This window comes from Schistocerca cancellata, chromosome 11, assembly GCF_023864275.1.
Source record: "Schistocerca cancellata isolate TAMUIC-IGC-003103 chromosome 11, iqSchCanc2.1, whole genome shotgun sequence".
Classification (NCBI taxonomy): Eukaryota; Metazoa; Arthropoda; class Insecta; order Orthoptera; family Acrididae; genus Schistocerca; species Schistocerca cancellata.
In genome coordinates this window covers 70,123,262-70,144,740 of record NC_064636.1, presented here as the reverse complement: position 1 = coordinate 70,144,740, position 21,479 = coordinate 70,123,262, and the positions used below count along the sequence as shown (strand labels likewise).

The window sequence follows — 21,479 nt, the reverse complement described above, 5'->3', positions numbered from 1 at the left end:
CATCAGTTGTACATGTCTCCATTCATAGTTGTGGAGTACGTATACAGACATTACACATTTGTGAGAATCGTGGTTGCGTAGTATGAATGAGTCAAATTTCATGTTTTAATTGATTCTCCTCTACATGTTTTGAATGGCAGAAACTGTTGTTGATGTAGAACGATTGCTTATTTTCGTGGTATTTGATGTTTATATCTTTATAAACTTAAGCAGTTTAATGGTAATGGACTTCTATTTTTGCTTTGTTTCAGCCTGCAGAATGTATATTCTAAGATGCTCATAAGTGGAGAGAAATTCAAATACACGTAAGTTGGACTTACAATTTAGTACCTTTTTTTCTCTTTATCTATGTTTCTGTCAACAATTTTTCAGTTACGGAAACACCCTGTACAGAGATGCTGCAACTCTAAAGCATTATTTACTGTAATTTTCCTTAATGAATGGTGCCTTCTTCGTGAAGTTGTGTACATTGCAATCACCACAAGCAGAAAAAAGGACAGTCTCAAAACTGTTTTTTTTTTTTATTTGTTTGATAATTTTACATCTGTCCCCTTTCTGCTTCTGCCTTGGAATTCAATGTTTTCCTTCTAAAAACTTTCTGCAGCTTCTTCTGATTTTTATAGCCTATTTTTTTAATTACTTGGGTCCAGTTTGCTGTTAATTTCTTTTCCCAGAGACACTTGAAAATTTTTTTTTTTTTTTTTTTTTTTTTTTTTTGGCTTATTGTCACTGAGTTTGTTAAAATCAATCTTCTTTTTGGTGTTTATTATTTTTTCTATATATTGATGTATTTCACTATTGCTCCTTAATTTTCAGGCTATTGTGCTTGTTATTTGACATAAATTTTCTTTCTTCTCTCTAATATTTCTAATTTGCCTAATTTATAATTCAGTGGCAGACATTCACTTATGTAGAGGCATTCTGGTTTTGCTGCCTTGTTCTAAACGATTACTATATGAATTTTTTAGATGCACTTTTTATTGTAAATATTTTTGTTATTTCATATGCTCCTGCAATTATCTATGTCCTTTCATTTATGGCACAATTTTCTAAACCATGTTCTTAAATTCTCTCTCCTAGGTACTGTGCTTATTTTTTCCTGATATTTACTACCCTAGCTGTGTCATTTTTCACTTTTAAAACTGGTAAAATACCCTCTGGTCTGATTATGGAGTCACACTGTGCATCACAACATGTACTTGTATCCAGGAAGACTGGTTTCAGATCCCTATCTGGGAATCCATGTTTGTTTTCTACAGTTTCTGTAAACCAAAGGTGAATGATGGGAGAGGTCCTCTAGAAAGGACACAGCTGATTTCCTTCTGGAGTAGAAACTTGTGCTCAACCTGTAATAACCCTATTATCAAAGAGACACAAAGCTCCAATATTGCTTTTTTTATTATTATTATTATTATTATTGCTATCAGTCGCATTACTTACTGTGAAACCCTACTTTTACACTTTTCAAGGGACTTCAAAAAAATTGGGCAAAATGCAGAAAAATGTAAAATGTGGGAAATAATCTTTTAAGCTGTAAAAGTTATATACAGGATACCCCCTCGCATTTTCACACTTTATGTATGATATGTGTACATAATAGGCATCAAAATAGTTGTTACAGCCTTGTTTATTATCTAAAAAAAAAAAAACTGGAACAGATAACTGTCTAGGTAGTAGGAATCTTTGACTCAATTTCATACATCATAATCGATGTTCCTGGAAAGCCTGCAGCTGCCATTCATAACTTAAATAATGAAACACTATACCAGTTACATATTTTTTCATGCTAATCACAACACGTTTTGAGAACTTTTTCTCATTTTCAAGTGCAAATATGTACATAAATATTGTGTGTGGTGTTTGCATGTGTGTTGTTCTGCGTCTCTCACACTGTAGTCGTCTTTTTGAGGTTATCAGCTACTGTGCCTCTTCAGTTATGTAGAAAACCACACACACGCAAACTATCACTCACATTGTTTGTTTGTGTAACATCACAAAACATACATATGTAAATACTGCACTTGACAAGAAGAATAAATTCTCAAAATATGTTTTGCTCAGCACAAAAAAATATGTAATTGGTGCTGTGTTTAAACCAAAAATGTCAGAGTGAAGCAAAGTGAGTTAGTTATGTTGTCAACTAGCACTACAAGTGGTCAAACACCGAAACACACTAAATATGGTTCGAAAAACGTGTCACGATGATCACAACAATCACGAAAGTGCGTATGCGCATTAGAGACAGTTTGGAAATGGTTGTGATTGGTCACGATATCTAGATACGAATGAACCTACTTACGCCCATCAGCCACCACAGCAAGTAGAGTTGGCAGCGGCAGGAGATACTGCACAAATTTTTCCAACTTTTACAAATTATTTACTGGTTCAGATCCCCTGAGTAGAACATCCTGGTGTCAAGGAACTTAACCACACAATGTTCGAAAACACTATTTGACGGCCAGTATCATGCCAGCGTCATTTTCTGTTTTTTTTTTCTCCACAAACATTTTTTCATAATGTGTAAATTGCAGGATAACTATAAATATATTGAAGAAAATAGTGTGAGAATTAATATTTTGGACATGGGAAATTTGATGGAAGCAAAAAAAAAAAAAAAAAAAAAAAAAATGTCGTAAACTGTGGGAAAACATTAAATCCGAGAGCATAAAAATGGGGTTATACTGTATTCTTACTTAAACACATTGTGATCATTTCGAGCATTTTGTGCTAACCATTGGGATTTTTGTTATTATTATTATTATTATTATTCCACATGGCATTAAAAGCTGTTAACAGTTTGAGATCCAACCACTTAGAATAAATTTGAGCCCAGAAAATGAGCCATTTATGCCATTATTTAAAATTTCACTGGCACACTGACGTGACAAAAGCCGTAGGGTCCTTCCTAGTATCGTGTCGGACCTCTTTTTGCTGGTGTAGTGCAGCAGCTCGATGTGCCGTGGACTCGACAAGTCATCGGAAGTCTCCAATTGAGCCATGCTGTGTTTGTAGCCATCCATAATTATGAAAGTGTTGCCAGTACAGGATTTTGTGCACGAATTGACCTCTCGGTTAGGTTCCATAAATGTTTGATGTAATTCACGTCGGGTGATCTGGGTGGCCAAATCATTCACTCAAATTGTCCAGAATATTCTTCAAACCAATCATGACGACATGCCTCACTGTCATCCGTGAAAATTCCATCGTTGTTTGTGAACACGAAGTCCACGAACGGCTGCAAATGGTCTCCGAGTAGCCGAACGTAAAAATTTGTAGTGAGTGATCTGTTGATTTGGACCAGAGGACCCATTCCATTCAGTGTAAAGACAGCCCGCACAATTATGGAGCTGCCACCAGCTTGCAAGGTGCCTTGTTGACAACTTGGGTCCATGGCTTTGTGGGGTCTGTACCACACTCAAACTCTACAATCTGTTCATCTGAGAAGGCTGTAGTTTTCTAGTCGTCTAGGGGCCAACCGATATTGTCAAGAGCCTAGGAGAGGTGTTGCAGCCGACGGCATGCTTTTAGCAAAGGCACTTACGCCACTCTTCTGCTATCGTAGCCCGTTAACAGCAAATTTTGCCACACTGTCCCAATAGATACATTTTTCATCACCCCACATGGATTTCTGTAGTTATTTCACACAGTGTTGTTTGTCCACTGAATGAGGTGGTGCTGTGGTTAGCACACTAGACTTGTATTCAGGAGGATGGTGGTTCAATCCCGCGTCCGGCCATCCCGATTTAGGTTTCCCGTGATTTCCAAATAACTCCAAGCAAATGCAGGGATGGTTCCTTTGAAAGGGCACAGCCGACTTCCTTCTCAGTCCTTCCCTAATCCGATGAGACCGATGACCTTGCTGTTTGGTCTCTTCCCCCAAACAATCCAGTCCAATCCAATGTTGTTTGTCTGCCAGCAGTGATAACTCGATGCAAACACCACTGCTCTCAGTCGTTAAGTGGATGCCGTCAGCCAGTGCGTTGCCTGAAATTTGTTGTTCTCAGCACTCTCTTCACATTGTGGATCTTGGAGTCTTAAATTCCCTAACAACTTTGAAAATTGAATGTCCGACGCATCTAGCACCAAGTGCTATTTCACGTTCAAATCTGTTAATTCCTATCGTGCGGCCATAATCGAGTCTGACACCTTTTCACATGAATCACCTGAGTACAAATGACAGCTCTGGCCACCCACTGCTCTTTTATACCTGGTGTACGCGATAATACCGCCATCTGTATGTGTGCGTATCGCTGTCCCGTGACTTTTGTCACTCCAATGTAAAGGGCAATACACCCTAACAAATACCAAGCTTCAGTTTTATTTTTTATCTTTATTTTAATTTTGTCTTAGCCTACAAATTTTACAGTAATGTTTATGGAACATGTAACTGTTGTTGTTGTTGTGGTGGTGGTGGTGGTGGTGGTGGTGGTGGTCTTTAGTCCTGAGACTGGTTTGATGCAGCTCTCCATGCTACTCTATCCTGTGCAAGCTTCTTCATCTCCCAGTACCTACTGCAGCCTACATCCTTCTGAATCTGTTTAGTGTATTCGTCTCTTCGTCTCCCTCTACAATTTTTACGCTCCATGCTGCCCTCCAATACTAAATTGGTGATCCCTTCATGCCTCAGAACGTGTCCTACCAACCAATCCCTTCTTCTAGTCAAGTTGTGCCACAAACTCCTCTTCTCCCCAATTCTGTTCAATACCTCCTCATTAGTTATGTGATCTACCCATCTAATCTTCGGCATTCTTCTGTAGCGCCATATTTTGAAAGTTTCTATTCTCTTCTTGTCTAAAATACTTATCATCCATGTTTCACTTCCGTACATGGCTACACTCCATACAAATACTTTCAGGAACAACTTCCTGACACTTAAATCTACATTCGATGTTAACAAATTTCTCTTCATCGGAAACGCTCTCCTTGCCATTGCCAGTCTACATTTTATATCCTCTGTACTTCGACCATCATCAGTTATTTTGCTTCCCAAATAGCAAAACTCTTTTACTACTTTAAGTGTCTCATTTCTCATCTAATTCCCTCGGCATCACCCGATTTAATTCTGCTACATTCTATTGTCCTCATTTTGCTTTTGTTGATGTTCATTTTATATCTTCCTATCAAGACACTGTCCATTCCGTTCAACTGCTCTTCCAAGTCCTTTGCTGTCTCTGACAGAGTTACAACGTTATCGGCAAACCTCAAAGTTTTTATTTCTTCTCCATGCTTTTTAATACCTACTCTGAATTTTCTTTTGTTTCCTTTACTGCTCGCTCAGTATACAGATTGAATAAAATCGGGGATAGGCTCCAACCCTGTCTCTAACTATCTTTTTTAAAGTAAGAAAAGGAAAAAATGTTCAGTCAGACTTCTTGAGAAATTTCACTTGTTATTGGCTTTTGTTGGAAAATTCTGAAATGTTCTTGCATGCAGAGAATTATGTTGCAATGTTGCTTTTGTGCTTCCTCTGCCAATAGATTGTTTTGTCTCAGCCAAACAAATCTTGCAGGTTGGCTGCTGCTTCAGCTCAGTTGCAGGAATTTATTCAGGAAAGTGTCGTGTTACAAGCCTGTTGATGAACTAGGAATGTTATGCCTTTCTGGAAGAGTAGTTCACCAACGTTTTTCGACCATTCCCACATGGATATTTGTCCCTGCAGCCCAAAAATCATTCATTATTTTTCTGTAGAGTTTACAATTATTTGTACTAAACAAATATGATGTCGTAAAATTTTAAACATTTAATTTGCTGTGATCCAGCAACAACACTATTTAATTACAGGATGTATATACAGCCACTTTGGTTGCACAAAGTGAAGTGGCTGTATATACGTCCTGTAATTAAATATGATGTCTTTGTAGAAGAATTACAAAAACATCAAAATGTAACAAGTACATGCATGAATCTCACAACCACGCAGGTAAAGAATGGCCAAGTCAGTCATGACATCAGCTCTTACATTCACTGCTGCTTGTATCAAAGTAATTCTTGAAACTGATAACAGCACGTGCTGAGGGACAGGTAGTGAGGTGCCTGTTCTTTGGTTCTTGTATGAAACCAGTCGCATTTTGATTGATACGAGGCTCACATATTGAGAAATATTGCAGCCTGCGATACGAAGACGATTTGATAACTCTGGTAAAAAAAGCAGAAAAATCGATTATTTTTTTTTTTTAAACAACTCCTTCTTACTTCTCAACATAGTCTCCTTTGAGGGACATACACTTGGGCCAGCGATCCTCATCCCATCAGAAAAATCGGTTCTGTCAAACCCTGCAAAATAATGCCCCTTTTGATGAAATTTTCTTCCCAGCAAGCCAAATTTTCTAGTTAAGTAACAGGAAGGAGTATCTTGGGGCTAAGTCTGATCCATGTGTGATATTAATGCACTTGCTGAGTTGAGATGCCTAGTCTCGGTAATCTCACGAAATTTTATTCATTTGTCTCACAATACCATATTGATTTTGTCAATGGCTTCCTTTGTGGTGACCTGAATTGAGTGACTGGAGCATTTTGTCTTCAGTGCTTGTCCAACCACGTTTAAATTCATTAATCCAAAAGTAAATGGTCTTCAGTGATGGTACAGACTTCATGTGGATTTTATCCAAATCTGTTTTTATTTATGCAGCAATCCAGCCCTTCAAATATAAATGTTTAATAAGAGCACAAAACTTGGTTTTCTTCGTTTTCAATTGCAGTTGACATAATGACATGCAGATGGCTGTCAACAATGAACTGTAAATTGTAATTCTTTATACAATCCTTTGAATAATAGAGCTCACCAACCGTGAAGGCACAACAAATATGTTCATTTTTTCATGGAAATTACATGACTTATCAAACCACCCTTGTACATTTGCGTGCAGTCCTTTGAATGTTTTGTTTTGGCCCGAGTTTCATTTAGGCGTGATCACCAAAGTGTTAAATGAATCTGTAACTAACTGATAATTTATGAAGTGTGATGCAAAATGTTTGGCCCTTAATTACCTTCAGGAGGCAAAATATTTACTACCAGTGAACTCCTCTAAAAGTATGCAGCACTATTCTACTATTTGGAACTATTGGGATGGAGAGAGGGTTATATTGGGGAAGTGTTGCTTCGTCGACAGGTACACAAACAGAACATACAGAGCTTTGCTGTGCTAGCTGGGGAAGAAACATGACCACACTGCCCCCCCCCCCCCACACACACACACAAACACAAACACAAACACAAACAAACAAACCCTCTCTCCCTACATTTTGCTTAGTCGGCTGAGTCGCAACGTAGGGAGACAAGCAAAGTTCTGTACCTTCTGTTTGTGTATCTGTTGACAATACGGTGCTTCTGCCTTTTGGTGAGTCATCTCCCTTATTCCTGAATAATTCATTATTTATATATGAAGATGGTATCTGTTCTTTCGGACACAAGCAGGAGATCCCGGGTTCGAGTCCCGGTCGGGGCACACATTTTCAACTGTCCGCGATGACTTATATCAGCGCCTGTATGCAGCTAGGGGTATTCACTTCATTGTAATTTAATTCATTATTCTCAACCAGAACTATCCGTACATTATTATACTGGGGAAGGGTAGAGAGGAAAGCCCGGAGACTCGGGCTTCAGGATGAGAGGGACTCGTATACTGAGGTCACTAGCAGACAGAGGTGGAGGGGGGGCATCAGAGACATTAGTATGTTTGTAACCACTGTCCAGCTTCAGTACAAAGATGAGGAGGACAGAGTCACAAGTAAATGAGGATTAGGAAAAGAAATGAAATGAATGGCAAAATTAAGAAATATGAGGAAATATGTTGTATACGGAGGAGAATGAAGATGTGAAAGTAAATGCAGTAAAGAAAAAATTGGCTAAGTGCGAGTAGGACTAACACACTTAAGGTTCCATACAAACTTAATTATGTGTAATATATAGACAGTCTTAACCATTCTGGGACTGGACAATCTTGACCATTTTTTGCCTGTTATCAGCATTGACGCTGGTGAGATATTGGTGCCAGGGATCCCAAGATTTTTTGGAATGTTTTAATTTCAACTATACGAATGTGTCATAAAGTTGTCCAGGAGGCAGGTGATCATTATTATAATGATCAGTAGGTCTACATTCAGGCTGACTGGTAAAAGTCAAACATCTGACACACTAGTCTGCAAATGATTGTTTCACAAACAACAGCTTTAAATGCTGTATCTATGTGCAGTAATCTCACTTGGCTATCTGATGCTGGATAAATTCTGAAACATATTATATGAGCAACATAGTCATTGCTTGCCTGATGTTTGACTTTTACCATTGTGACCCAGTCAGCCTGAATGTAGAACTGCTGAGTGTTTTAAATTCATGTTGTTGTAGAATAACAAATAACAACAGAAACCTTTTTGTGTGCTATAGTTACAAATAAACAATTTTTTGAATTTTTTATCCTTTACCTGTACTGTTGAAACCTTGTTTCTTGGAAAATTTCATGATTGTAGGTCCACGGGAAATATCCTTTAGGTTTTTATGAGTGGCTTTTCGAGTATCAAAATATGTGGCTTAAATATGTGTATCTTTTGATTGCAGTCAATTAGAAGCTTCAATGTTTCACACTGCCAAGGGAATACAGGGTGGTCCATTGATCGTGACCGGGTCAAATATCTCACCAAATAAGCATCAAATAATAAAACTACAAAGAACGAAACTTGTCTAGCTTCAAGGGGAAAACCAGATGGTGCTATGGTTGGCCCACTAGATGGTGCTGCCATAGGTCAAACGGATAGCAACTGCATTTTTTTAAATAGCAACCCCCATTTTTTATTACATATTTGTGTCGTACCTAAAGAAATATGAAAGTTTTAGTTGGACTACTTTTTTCGCTTTGTGATAGATGGCGCTGTAATAGTCACAATTTTAGACAAACAGTTGGTAACTGGTAGGTTTTTTAAATTAAAATACAGAACATAGGTACATTTGAACATTTTATTTCGGTTGTTCCAATGTGATACATGTACCTTTGTGAACTAATCATTTCTGAGAACACATGCTGTTACAGTGTGATTACCTGTAAATACCGCATTAATGCAATAAATGCTCAAAATGATGTCCGTCAACCTCAACGCATTTGGCAATACATATAACGACATTCCTCTCAACAGCGAGTAGTTTGCCTTCCGTAATATTCGCACATGCATTGACAATGTGCTGACGCATGTTGTCAGGCATTGTCGGTGGATCACGATAGCAAATATCCTTCAACTTTCCCCACAGAAAGAAATCTGGGGACGTCAGATCCGGTGAACGTGCGGGCCACGGTATGGTGCTTCGACGACCAATCCACCTGTGATGAAATACGCTATTCAATACCGCTTCAACTGCACGCGAGCTATGTGCTGGACGTCCATCATGTTGGAGGTACATCGCCATTCTGTCGTGCAGTGAAACATCTTGTAGTAACATTGGTAGAACATTACGTAGGAACTCAGCATACACTGCACCTTTTAGATTGCCATCAATAATATGGAGGCCAAATATCCTTCCTCCCATAATGCCGCACCATATATTAACCCGCCAAGGTCGCTGATGTTGCACTTGTCGCAGGCATCGTGAATTTTCTGTTGTCCAATAATGCATATTATGCAGGTTTACATTACCTCTGTTGGTGAATGACGCTTCATTGCTAAATAGAATGCGTGCAAAAAATCTGTCATCGGCCCGTAATTTCTGTTGTGCCCAGTGGCAGTACTGTACACGACGTTCAAAGTCGTCGCCATGCAATTCCTGGTGCATAGAAATACGGTACGGGTGCAATCAATGTTGATGTAGCATTCTCAACACTGACGATTTTGAGATTGACGATTCTCGCGCAATTTGTCTGCTACTGATGTGCGGATTAGCCGCGACAGCAGCTAAAACACCTACTTGGGCATCACCATTTGTTGCAGGTTGTGGTTGATGTTTCACATGTGGCTGAACACTTCCTGTTTCCTTAAATAACGTAACTATCAGACGAACGGTCCGGACACTTGGATGATGTCGTCCAGGATACCGAGCAGCATACATAGCACACCCCCGTTGGGCATTTTGATCACAATAGCCATACATCAACACGATATCGGCCTTTTCTGCAATTGGTAGACAGTCCATTTTAACACAGGTAATGTATCACGAAGCAAGTACTGTCCGCACTGGCAGAGTGTTACATGATACTGCGTACTTACACGTTTGTGATTATTACAGCGCCATGTATCACAAAGCGAAAAAAGTGGTTCAACTATAACATTCATATTTCTTTACGTACTACACGAATATTAATAAAAAATAGGGGTTCCTATTTAAAAAAACGCAGTTGATATCCATTTGACCTATGGCAGCGCCATCTAGCGGGCCAACCATAGCGCCATCTGTTTTCCCCCTTCAAGCTAGAAGAGTTTAGTTCTTTGTAGTTTTTTCATTTGATGTCTATTTCGTGAGATATTTTGCTCGGTCACTATCAATGCACCACCCTGTATAGACCTCTGTTTGTGACATGAATTATAACTGTATACATCTACTCGTTCCTGAGAAAAATGGCTTCCAACTGTGGGACAGACAGACAGACGCACAACGAAATGATCCTATATGGGTTCTGTTTTAACCAGAATTGGTAATCAATAAATTGTTAAATCATTCGGTAAAAACAGAACCCTAATAAGACTGTAATGGGAAAAGATTACATTCATAATGAAAAAAGATTTCGGGATGTGAGGATGAGTTGTGCCCCTCTCCAGAATTCAGGAAGACCAGTGTTGTGTGGTAGAACCCAGGCAGCACATGTTGAGTAGCAAGGCAGGAACTTGGGACCCTGGACAGCATGTTAAGGAGCTGGGTGCTAGGTGTGCCTAAGGTGTCTGTTCATGCACTCAGACACTGTAGTGGTGGTCTTGCCTGTAAACATTATCTGATCAATAGTATCCGGATGCTCCCAGTAATGTAGATTGACCACTAGATCTACATCTACATGTATACCCTGCAGACCACCTTGAGGAGCATGGCACAGGGTATGTCTCACCATAACAGCTATTATGGTTTCTTCCCGTTCCATTCAGAGATGGAGCACAGAAAGAATGATTATTTGAATGCCTCTGTGAGTGCTGTAATTATTTTAATCTTATCCTCACGATCCTTATGTGAGCAATACATGTGGGGTTGTAGTATATTCATAGGGTAATCATTCACAGCTAGTTCTTGACACTTTAATAGACTTTCTCGGGATATTTTACGACTGTCTTCAAGAGTCTTAGAGTTCAGTTCCTTCAGTAGCTCCATCACACTCTCCAACAGACTGAACAAAGCTATGAACATTCACACTACCCTCCTCTGTATACGTTCAATATCGCAGGTTAGTCCTTACTGGTGAGGGTCCCACAAGTGTGAGCAGTATTCTAGAATGGGTCGCACGAGTGATTTGTAAGGACTCTTTTTCATATACTGATTGCAGTTCCCCCATATTCTACCAGTAAACTGAAGTCTACCACCTGCTTCACCCGCGAGTGAACCTGTGTGATCATTCCACTTCATATCCCTACGAAGTGTTACACCCAGGTATTTGTATGAGTTGGCCGATTCCAACTGTGACTCTGCAGTATTATAGTCATAGAATACTACAAGGTTTGCCGATAGGTGATGACAGTGGTAAGTAGTAGTTGAAAGAAACAGATTGCAGACGTCAGGCAGTTAGCTTGGACCTTGGTCAACATAACCTTATTCTAACATTAGTTGATTTATGTCTGCATCATGAAGTTGTCCTTGATTGAAAATGTCAGTTTACGAGCCCAGTTCTCATTATTTGTGGGAGGTGTTACTGTTTTGTTTCAATATGAAGAAAACAGCAGCTGAGTGTCATTGAATGGTCTCAGGTACGTACGGTAGGGATGCTATTAGTGGAAGATGTGTCTTCCGTGGTTTCAACGCTTCAAGAATCGTGATTTTAACATCATAGATGGGTATAGTGGTGGAAGAGAGAACGTTTTAGAAGATGCAGAATTGGAGACATTGCTGACAAGGGAACCTCCCCATCGCACCCCCCTCAGATTTAGTTATAAAGTTGGCACAGTGGATAGACCTTGAAAAACTGAACACAGATCAATCGAGAAAACAGGAAGAAGTTGTGTGGAACTATGAAAAAAATAAGCAAAATATACAAACTGATTAGTCCATGTGTAAGATAAGGTCCATCAAGGAGAGACAAAACTCAGGAGCACCGTGGTCCCGTGGTTAGCGTGAGCAGCTAACGAGAGGTCCTTGGTTCAAGTCTTCCTTTGAGCAAAAAGTTTAATTTTTTTTTATTTTCAGACAATTATCAAACATATCACACATAAATCAACTTCGTTCTCCAAAATTCCAGGACATGTTCAGATTTGCTTGGACATATGCAGGATTTGACAGTCTACACACGGAAAAATTTGAAAACGTTAAAAACATATGTTTTGACAGAGCGCAGGGAAAAGTGTGTGACTGTGAGACTTTTGGATTCATTTGTTGCAGTTTATGTGACAAACTCTTATGTTTTCATCACTTTTTTGGGAGTAATTATCACATCCACAAGAAAACCTAAATCGGGCAACGTAGAAGAATCTTTTTACCCATTCACCAAGTGTACAAGTTAGGTGGGTCGACAACATATTCCTGTCATGTGACGCGCATGCCGTCACCAGTGTCATATAGAATATATCAGACGTGTTTTCCTGTGGAGGAATCGGTTGACCTATGACCTTGCGATCAAATGTTTTCGGTTCCCATTGGAGAGGCACGTCCTTTCGTCTACTAATCGCACGGTTTTGCCACTAAACTTATTACAGTGAACAGAGACGTCAATGAATGAATGGACAGATCATAACTTTGCAAAAATAAAGAAAAATTTTCCGCTCGAGGGGAGACTTGAACCAAGGACCTCTCGTTCCGCAGCTGCTCATGCTAATCACGGGACTACGGTGCTCCGGAGTTCTGTCTGTCCTTGATGGAGTCTATCTTGCGCATAGACTACTCAGTTTGTACATTTTGCTTATTTGTTTCATAGTTTCACACAACTTCTTCCTGCTTTCTCGATTGATCTGTGTTCAGTTTTTCAAGGCCTATCCACTGTGGCAACTTATAACTAAATCTGAGGGGGCTGCGATGGGGAGGTTCCCTTGTGAGTGAAGACTTGCGTCAAACTCAAGACGAATTGGCACGATTAGTGGGAGTGACACAGCAAGCCATTTCAAAATGTCTCAAGGCTGTGGGCATGATTCAGAAAGAAGGAACTTGGATCCCGCATGAGCTGAAACAAAGAGACGTTGAACAGCATTTGTGTGTTTGTGAACAATCGCTTCAGAGGCAAAATCGGAAGGGATTTCTGCATCACATTGTGCCCAGGGACAAAAAATGGGTTCCTTACAATAACCCTAAATGCAAAAAATCATGGGGATATCCCGGCCACGCTTTCACATCGACCGCCAAACTGAATATTCATGGCTCCAATATCATGCTGTGTGTTTGGTTGGACCAGCTCGGCGTCATGTACTATGAGGTGTTAAAACCAAGTGAAACAATCACAGGTGCTCGTTATCGAACGCAATTAATGCATTTGAGCAGAGCATTAAAAGACAAATGGCCGCAATGCAGCAAGAGGCACAATAAAGTGATTTTGCAGCACGACAATGCTCGACCCCACATTGCAAAAGAGATCAAAATGTGCTTGGAAACATTAAAATGGGAAGTCCTACCCCAGCCGCCGTATTCTCCAGACATTGCTCAACTGTTTAGATCAGTGGTGCATGGCCTGGCTGACCAACACTTCCGATCTCGTGAAGAAGTCACAAATTGGATCGCTTCAAAAGATGCAATTTTTTCTATGCGGGATTCGTACACTGCCCAAAAGATGGGAGAAAGTAGTGGCCAGCGATGGAAAATATTTTGAACAATACATGTGTAACCAATTTGTTTCATTAAAGCCTCAAATGTTGGGGAAAAAATGGCAGAGGCAGAGTTGTACACCTTGTAACTTTTTTTTTGTGAAGAGCAAAATTTAACATTTCTGGACATTTAGAGCAAGTTGCCAATCTCTGCAGCATATTGGAATATTATCAAGTCTGACTGAATATTTATGCAGCTTCTCTCAGATTGTACTTTATTATAGGTAATTGTACGATCTGCAAAAAACCTGATTTTTTCTGTTAATATTGTCTGCTACGTCATTAAGAAAAGGCAAACCTACATTTCTAGCATTTGTAGACTTAGAGAAAGCTTTTGACAATATTGGCTGGAATACTCTTTCAAATTCTGAAGGTGGCAGGGGTAAAATACAGGGAGCGAAAGGCTATTTATAATTTGTACAAAAACCAGATGGCAGTTATAAGAGTTGAGGGGGCATGAAAGGGAAGCAGTGGTTGGAACGGGAGACAGAATTGTAGCCTCTCCTCAATGTTGTTCAGTCTGTATATTGAGCAAGCAGTAAAAGAAACAAAAGAAAAATTCGGAGTAGAAATTAAAATTCATGCAGAAGAAATAAAAACTTTGAGGTTCGCTGATGACATTGTTATTCTGTGAGAGACAGCGAAGGACCTGGAAGAGCAAGTGAACAGAATGGACAGTGTCTTGAAAGGAGAATATAAGATGAACATCAACAAAAGCAAAACGAGGATAATGGAATGTAGTCGAATTAAATCAGGTGATGCTGAGAGAATTAGATTAGGAAATGAGGCACTTAAAGTAATAGATGAGATTTGCTATTTTGGGGGCCAAAATAACTGATGATATTCGAAGTAGAGAGGATATAAAATTCAGACTGTCAATGGTAGGAAAACGTTTTTGAAGAAGAGAAATTTGTTAACGTCGAGTATAGAGTTAAGTGTCAGGAAGTCGTTTCTGAAAGTATTTGTATGGAGTGTATGGAAGTGAAATGTGGACGATAAATAGTTTAGACAAGAAGAGAATAGAAGCTTTCGAAATGTGGTGCTACAGAAGAATGCTGAAGATTAGATGGGTAGATCACATAACTAATGAGGAGGTAGTGAATAGAATTGGGGAGAAGAGGAGTTTGTGGCACAACTTTACTAGAAGAAGGGTTCGGTTGGTAGGACATGTTCTGAGGCATCAAGGGATCACCAATTTAGTATTGGAGGGCAACGTGGAGGTCAAAAATCATAGAGGGAGACCAAGAGATGGATACACTAATCAGATTCAGAAGGATGTAGGTTGCAGTAGGTACTGGGAGATGAAGCAGGTTGTACAGGATAGAGTAGCATGGAGAGCTGCATCAAACCAGTCTCAGGACTGAAGACGACAACAACAACAACGTCATTAATATATAACACAAACAGCAAAGGTCCCAACGTACTTCCCAGGGACACACCCGAAGTTACTTCTGCATCTCGCAATGTCACGAGAGGTAGATCCACCTGTATAAAAAGGAAGTGGGGAGTATTGCATTGTCAGTAGATAAACAGTAACAGTAGAATGAGCTGGTCAGGAAAGCTCAGTGACCTTGAATGTGGGCTAGTGATTGGATGACACCTGAGTAACAACAGACAGGAAATGTCAAACATTGCAGAACGTGGCTGTAAAAAATAAATAAATAAATAAGAAATAAAAAAACTGCTTAGGGTGTTAAAAAGGAGGGGGTACAATGATCAAGTAGTTCCTTAAAAAGCCACACGTCTGTAGTCAGTGCTGACACTTAAGCTAGTGTAAACAATGGTCCCACTGGATAGTGGAGGATCGGAAATGAGTGATTTGGGATGACGAGTCGCACTATACCGTGTGGTTGTCAGACGGAGGGGTTTGGATTTGGAGAAAGCCTGGCAAACCTTACTTGCCATCGTGTCTGGTGACAACAGTGAAGTGTGTGGAGGCAGTTGTGCTACAGTATTGAGGTGTTTTTTGTGGCTTAGGTGTGGTCTCATTATTGTACTTAAGAAAACGTTAAATGCCAAAGAATAGGAACACATTTTACAACACTGTGTACTCCATGCAGTAGAGGAACGCTCTGGAGATGGTGGTAGTCTGCTTCAGCACGACAACACACCCTGTCGTAAAGCGGCGCCTGTGAGGCAACGGTTTGTGGGCAGTAACTCTCCTGAGATGGACTGACTGCCCCAAGTCCCGACATGAACTCGGTGGATTTAGAATGTCCGCGGGATTCCAAACCCGAGAGTCCAACATCACTACCAGGTGTGAAAATGAATCACTAATTTTGAATTGAAAAGTAAAAACATTTTTTCAAACGACTGACCATTGCTTTCTATACATTTTGACCACCTTTCTGGCAATTTGTGGACACCATGCCAATAGAAATGTTCGTCTTTTGAAGCAGACCAATCAGACACCCAATTTTCGACTTCTTCGTAGGAATCGAAGTGTTCCTCAGCCAATGCGTGTCCCATTGATGAAAACAAATGGTAGTCGGAAGGGGCCAAGTCTCGTGAATACGGCGGGTAGGGTAGCAGATCCCAGCCAAACGTTTTGATTGTATCTTGAACCAGTTTTGCTTTGTGTGCAGGTGCATTGTCGTGTAAAAAAATTACTTTGCCATGTCTTCTAGCCCATTCTGGTCTTTTTTCGATCAATGCGTAGTTCAAATTGATCATTTGTTGTCTGTAGCGATTAGTATTCACAGTTTCCCCGGGTTTTAGAAGCTCGTGATACACCACACCTTTCTGATCCCACCAAACACAGAGCATTGTATTCTTGCTGAATCGATCTGGTTCTGCAGTCCATGTTGATGGTTGTCCCGAATTAACCCATGATTTTTCCTGCTTAGGATTCTTAAAATAAATCCATTTTTCATTGCCAGTAACAATTTGACGCAAAATTGATTTTCTTTCATGTCTTTGAAGCAAACTTTGACAAATGGTTTTTCGGTTTTGCATCTGCCTTTCATTCAATTCATGTGGCACCCATTTTCCACACTTTTGGATCTTTCCTATAGCTTTCAAACGGTCAGAAATTGTTTGTTGTGCAACATTTATCATTGCTGCCATTTGCTTCTGACTCAAAGTATCATCTTCATCAAATATTGCTTGCGATTCGGCGTCTTCGAACTTTTTTGGTGGTCTTCCACGTTCTTCATTTCTTACATCAAAATCATTATTTCTGAACCGGTGAAACCATCTTTTGCATGCCTCGACAAGCATTCGATGCGACTCTGCAGCACTTACATCAAATGAAAACAAAAAGTTAATGCTTTCCACAAATCGTCACTTCCTGGTACAAAATTCGACATTGTTAACACGATGAAAATATATGATGTTGTTTGTTCCTTGACTTTATGTATACTAAATATCTTTGACAGATGTCATACCTACCAAACAAAAAAAAAATTAAGGCTCGTTCACAACAAATGTTCCCTATCGACACATTTGTACCTTGACACTCATTTCGTACCGGTACACCTGGTACTCTTCTGGTTGTGGCTCTTGGGGAAGAATGGGTTGCCATTCCTCCACAGACATTCAGACACCTCACTGAAACTGTCCGAAGCACAGTCGAAGCCAGTGTAAAGGCGAAGGATGGAGTATTAGTGTCCAATAGTAGGAGTAGATTCAAGTTAGTTGATTAACGTCTGGTTTTATGTTTGGTGTGGATCTTGATATTATAGGATTTATTGGGTTTGGTTGTCTTCAAATTGAGGTGATTAGAGACGGAGTGCAGACTCGGATGGCGTCAAGTATGGGGAAGGAAATCGGTTGTGCTCTTTCAAAGGAACCATCCCGGCACTTGTCTAGAGAGATTTAGGGAAACCACAGAAAACCTAAATTTGGATGGCCGAATGCGGGTTTGAACTGTCGTTCTCCTGAATTCTGATCCAGTGTGGTAACCACTGTGCCACTTCACTTGGTCCGTTTTGAAAAATTGGCCTATGTTTTTAATATGTGCCACTATTGATACACCACAAATATTGGTTTTCCATCCAATAATTGCTTTAAAAAGATCACAGAAAGCACCAGAGTATAATTGTTGAAGACAGCTGCTGTCGAAACTTCGTGGAATATTAAATCTGTTTGTCTGTATGTAGGAGAACTGTGAAGATTGGAAAGTAGGAGGGTAGTACTAATACAAATGAAGCTGAGAGAATGGTTTGTGAATCTTACTTCGATAGCTCAGTCAGTGAGGACATTATATGTGCAAGGCCCTGTTCTGGGTTTGGTTTGAGTCTGTCAGGCATACAGCTATAATTGTCCAAGAAGTTCAAAGCAGTGCACGCTCTAAGCAGCTTAAATTTTTCGATTAATCACATGCAGTCTCGAGGCACGAATCGCAAACATCACTATCGACTTTACGCCATTTAAATACACGCAAAGAAGTTGATGGGAAGTCGAAATACACCTTGCGAGGGTCAGATGCTAAAAAATTCTGGTTGCAGCAAAGAAAGAAGTAAACTACTACTTTACATTGCTGCACATTGCATATTATAATTTCTGTTATAGAGCGCACAATTGCATCTGTAAAGTGTGTGACATATTTAAAAATTATTTAGTGCTATATGAGAAAACGCACTGTACTGGTTAATAAAAAAGAAAAAGAGAAGAAAAGAAAATATTGGGTTGAAAATTTGGGAAGAAATGGTGAATAAAAAGGGGGTTTTAAAATAGTTAATGACCTTGAAAAAGGGAAAGAATGAAATGCAAATCGAACTTCGTATTACAGAAAAGCTATCGGACTTCGTGATTCAGAAAAGCTATTGTTGGGGTGGTCCTTGTGGCATTTCTGAGTGAAAGTCAAAACAATTTCCACTACAAAAATTATTTGAAAGAGAACAGAGAATAACAAAATGTGATTAACAGGGGAAATGGCATAGATAAGAGTACATTCATTACCATGTTAATATGTCTTCTCTCGTGCAGTGTTCAGGCCTTGTTCTCCCACAATCTCCTGCTTCATTTCTGCATGAAAAAGTCGTAGCTGCTCCAAAATCTTGCAGTAAATTTCATCATCCAGGAATTACTAATGTCTACGAATGAACACCATCTTGATATTAAATGCAATGTATTTTACGGCTGCTTCCATCCTCCAAATTTCATACAAGCTTCCACAATACTATATGTCTGCATAGATAAGAGTACATTCATTACCATGTTAATATGTCTTCTCTCGTGCAGTGTTCAGGCCTTGTTCTCCCACAATCTCCTGCTTCATTTCTGCATGAAAAAGTCGTAGCTGCTCCAAAATCTTGCAGTAAATTTCATCATCCAGGAATTACTAATGTCTACGAATGAACACCATCTTGATATTAAATGCAATGTATTTTACGGCTGCTTCCATTCTCCAAATTTCATACAAGCTTCCACAATACTATATGTCTGCACATCAATAAGTTTTTACGTCTGAATCACACCAAGACTAGCGAATAAGTGAAATTAAGCTTCCGTTCTCAAGAGACAAGAGCGGGTAGAAAACAAAAAGAGTTAAATTTTTGTACCTTCATTTTCTTATAAATATTTTCTCTGCTGTCGAGCGCTCATACAGCTGCGACGGTATAATTTATATCTGAGGGAGCGAGTGTAGTGCGGCGAAATTCAAAGTCCCGCTACAACACACACAAATCATATGCGAGGTATCCCTCCTGAGAGTTGTCAGACACATCTTCTCTGCTGTTTTGCCAGATATTTGCAGCTGGCCCAGACAAAAACTGATCATTATGTCTTTCCTGTAACATCCAGCATTGACAAATAGTGTCAGCTTTTTCCCCCATTACAAACAAAAGGATGTTGCATGCCCATTCAAAAGAATGATCTCAAATTATTCTGTTGCTATTTTTGTTTTATCAATATGTATTAGCAGGAATGTCCGCCCCTCGTGGTCTCGCAGTAGCGTTCTCGCTTCCCGAGCACGGGGTCCCGGGTTCGATTCCCGGCGGGGTCAGGAATTTTTCCTGTCTCGAGATGACTGGGTGTTGTGTCATCTTCATCATCATCATTCATTCCCATTACGGTTGGAGGAAGGCAACGGCAAACCACCTCTATTAGGACCTTGCCTAGTAAGGCGGTGCGGGTCTCCCGCATCGTTCCCCTCCGCTCTGTAAAGAAGCATGGGACTTCATTTCATTTCACATTAGCAGGAATAGTAGAGTACAAAGAATAACCTGTACTTCAGCAGTGACCGCACCACGCTGGCCCCCACTGACAGGTACCGCCGTGCAGTGGTGCTGCTCAGTCGCTGGTTGGAGCACTTGTTGGTCATCGTGTTTTACTATCCCTGTTAATACATATCAGTGAAGTGAATGTTGCCCTACGTTAATCTGGGACCACTCTGCCAAACGGGCGTGTAAAATTCTACTTCAAGAATCATTTGGTTTGTAATTGGAAACAAACTAATGCTTTCTGTTGACCCCGTGTTGTGTGAAAGAACAGTATCTGTACAGTTACACATTGCTAAACGATATTGGAAATAACTGCAGAAACATAAGAGAAAATGTGCTGGACGACTCTTCAAGGGGCACATCAGGTACTGCATACAGGAACACATTTTGTAATATGTCATGTAACTAAATTGCTGTAAAATAAAAATAAAATGTAGGCAGTAAACTACAGCCTTGTCTCACCCCTTCATTTCTTTGTATTGGCTATGTACATATGCCTTCGATATCAAAGATTACTAATGCTTCCTTATACAGACTTTTGATAGCTGATAAACTGTAAAGGATAGCATTGTGCTACATTATTCTGCACAGTGTTTCTATATTGAAAATGTATAAAAGCATTATGTGTCTCTTCGTTAAACACTCTCTGCTTTCCAGTAAACTGTTTTAAGATACACTACTGGCCATTAAAATTGCTACACCAAGAAGAAATGCAGATGATAAACGGGTAATCATTGGACAAATATATTATAATAGAACTGACATTTGATTACTTTTTCACGCAATTTGGGTGCATAGATCCTGAGAAATCACTACCCAGAACAACCACCTCTGGCCATAATAACGGCCTTGATACGTCTGGGCATTGAGTCAAACACAGCTCGGATGGCGTGTACAGGTACAGCTGCCCATGCAGCTTCAACACGATACCACAGTTCATCAAGAGTAGTGACTGGCGTATTGTGACGAGCCAGTTGCTCGGCCACCATTGACCAGACCTTTTCAATTGGTGAGAGATCTGGAGAATTTGTTGGCCAGGGCAGCAGTCGAACATTTTCTGTATCCAGAAAGGCCCGTACAGGACGTGCAACATGCAGTCGTGCATTATCCTGCTGAAACGTAGGGTTTCGCAGGGATCGAATGAAGGGTAGAGCCACGGGTCGTAACACATCTGAAATGTAATGTCCACTGTTCAAAGTGCCGTCAATGCGAACAAGAGCTGACCGAGACATGTAACTAACGCACCCCATACCATCATGCCGAGTGATACGCCAGTATGGCAATGACAAATACACGCTTCCAATGTGCGTTCACCGTGATGTCGCCAAACATGGATGTGATCATCATGAGGCTGTAAACAGAACCTGGATGCATCCGAAAAAATGATGTTTTGCCATTCGTGCACCCAGGTTC

General features: G+C 40.0%; 1 protein-coding gene across 2 annotated transcripts in view; it reads left to right on the top strand.

The window, feature by feature from the left end:
• LOC126108115 (solute carrier family 35 member E2A-like) overlaps positions 1-21,479 on the top strand; it is a 144,732-nt gene that overhangs the window by 67,319 nt on the left and 55,934 nt on the right. For both annotated transcript variants that reach the window (XM_049913346.1, XM_049913345.1), the window contains exon 5: positions 252-305. In XM_049913346.1, coding sequence (XP_049769303.1) covers positions 252-305 — 54 coding nt within the window. The remainder of the gene's footprint in view (positions 1-251; positions 306-21,479) is intronic.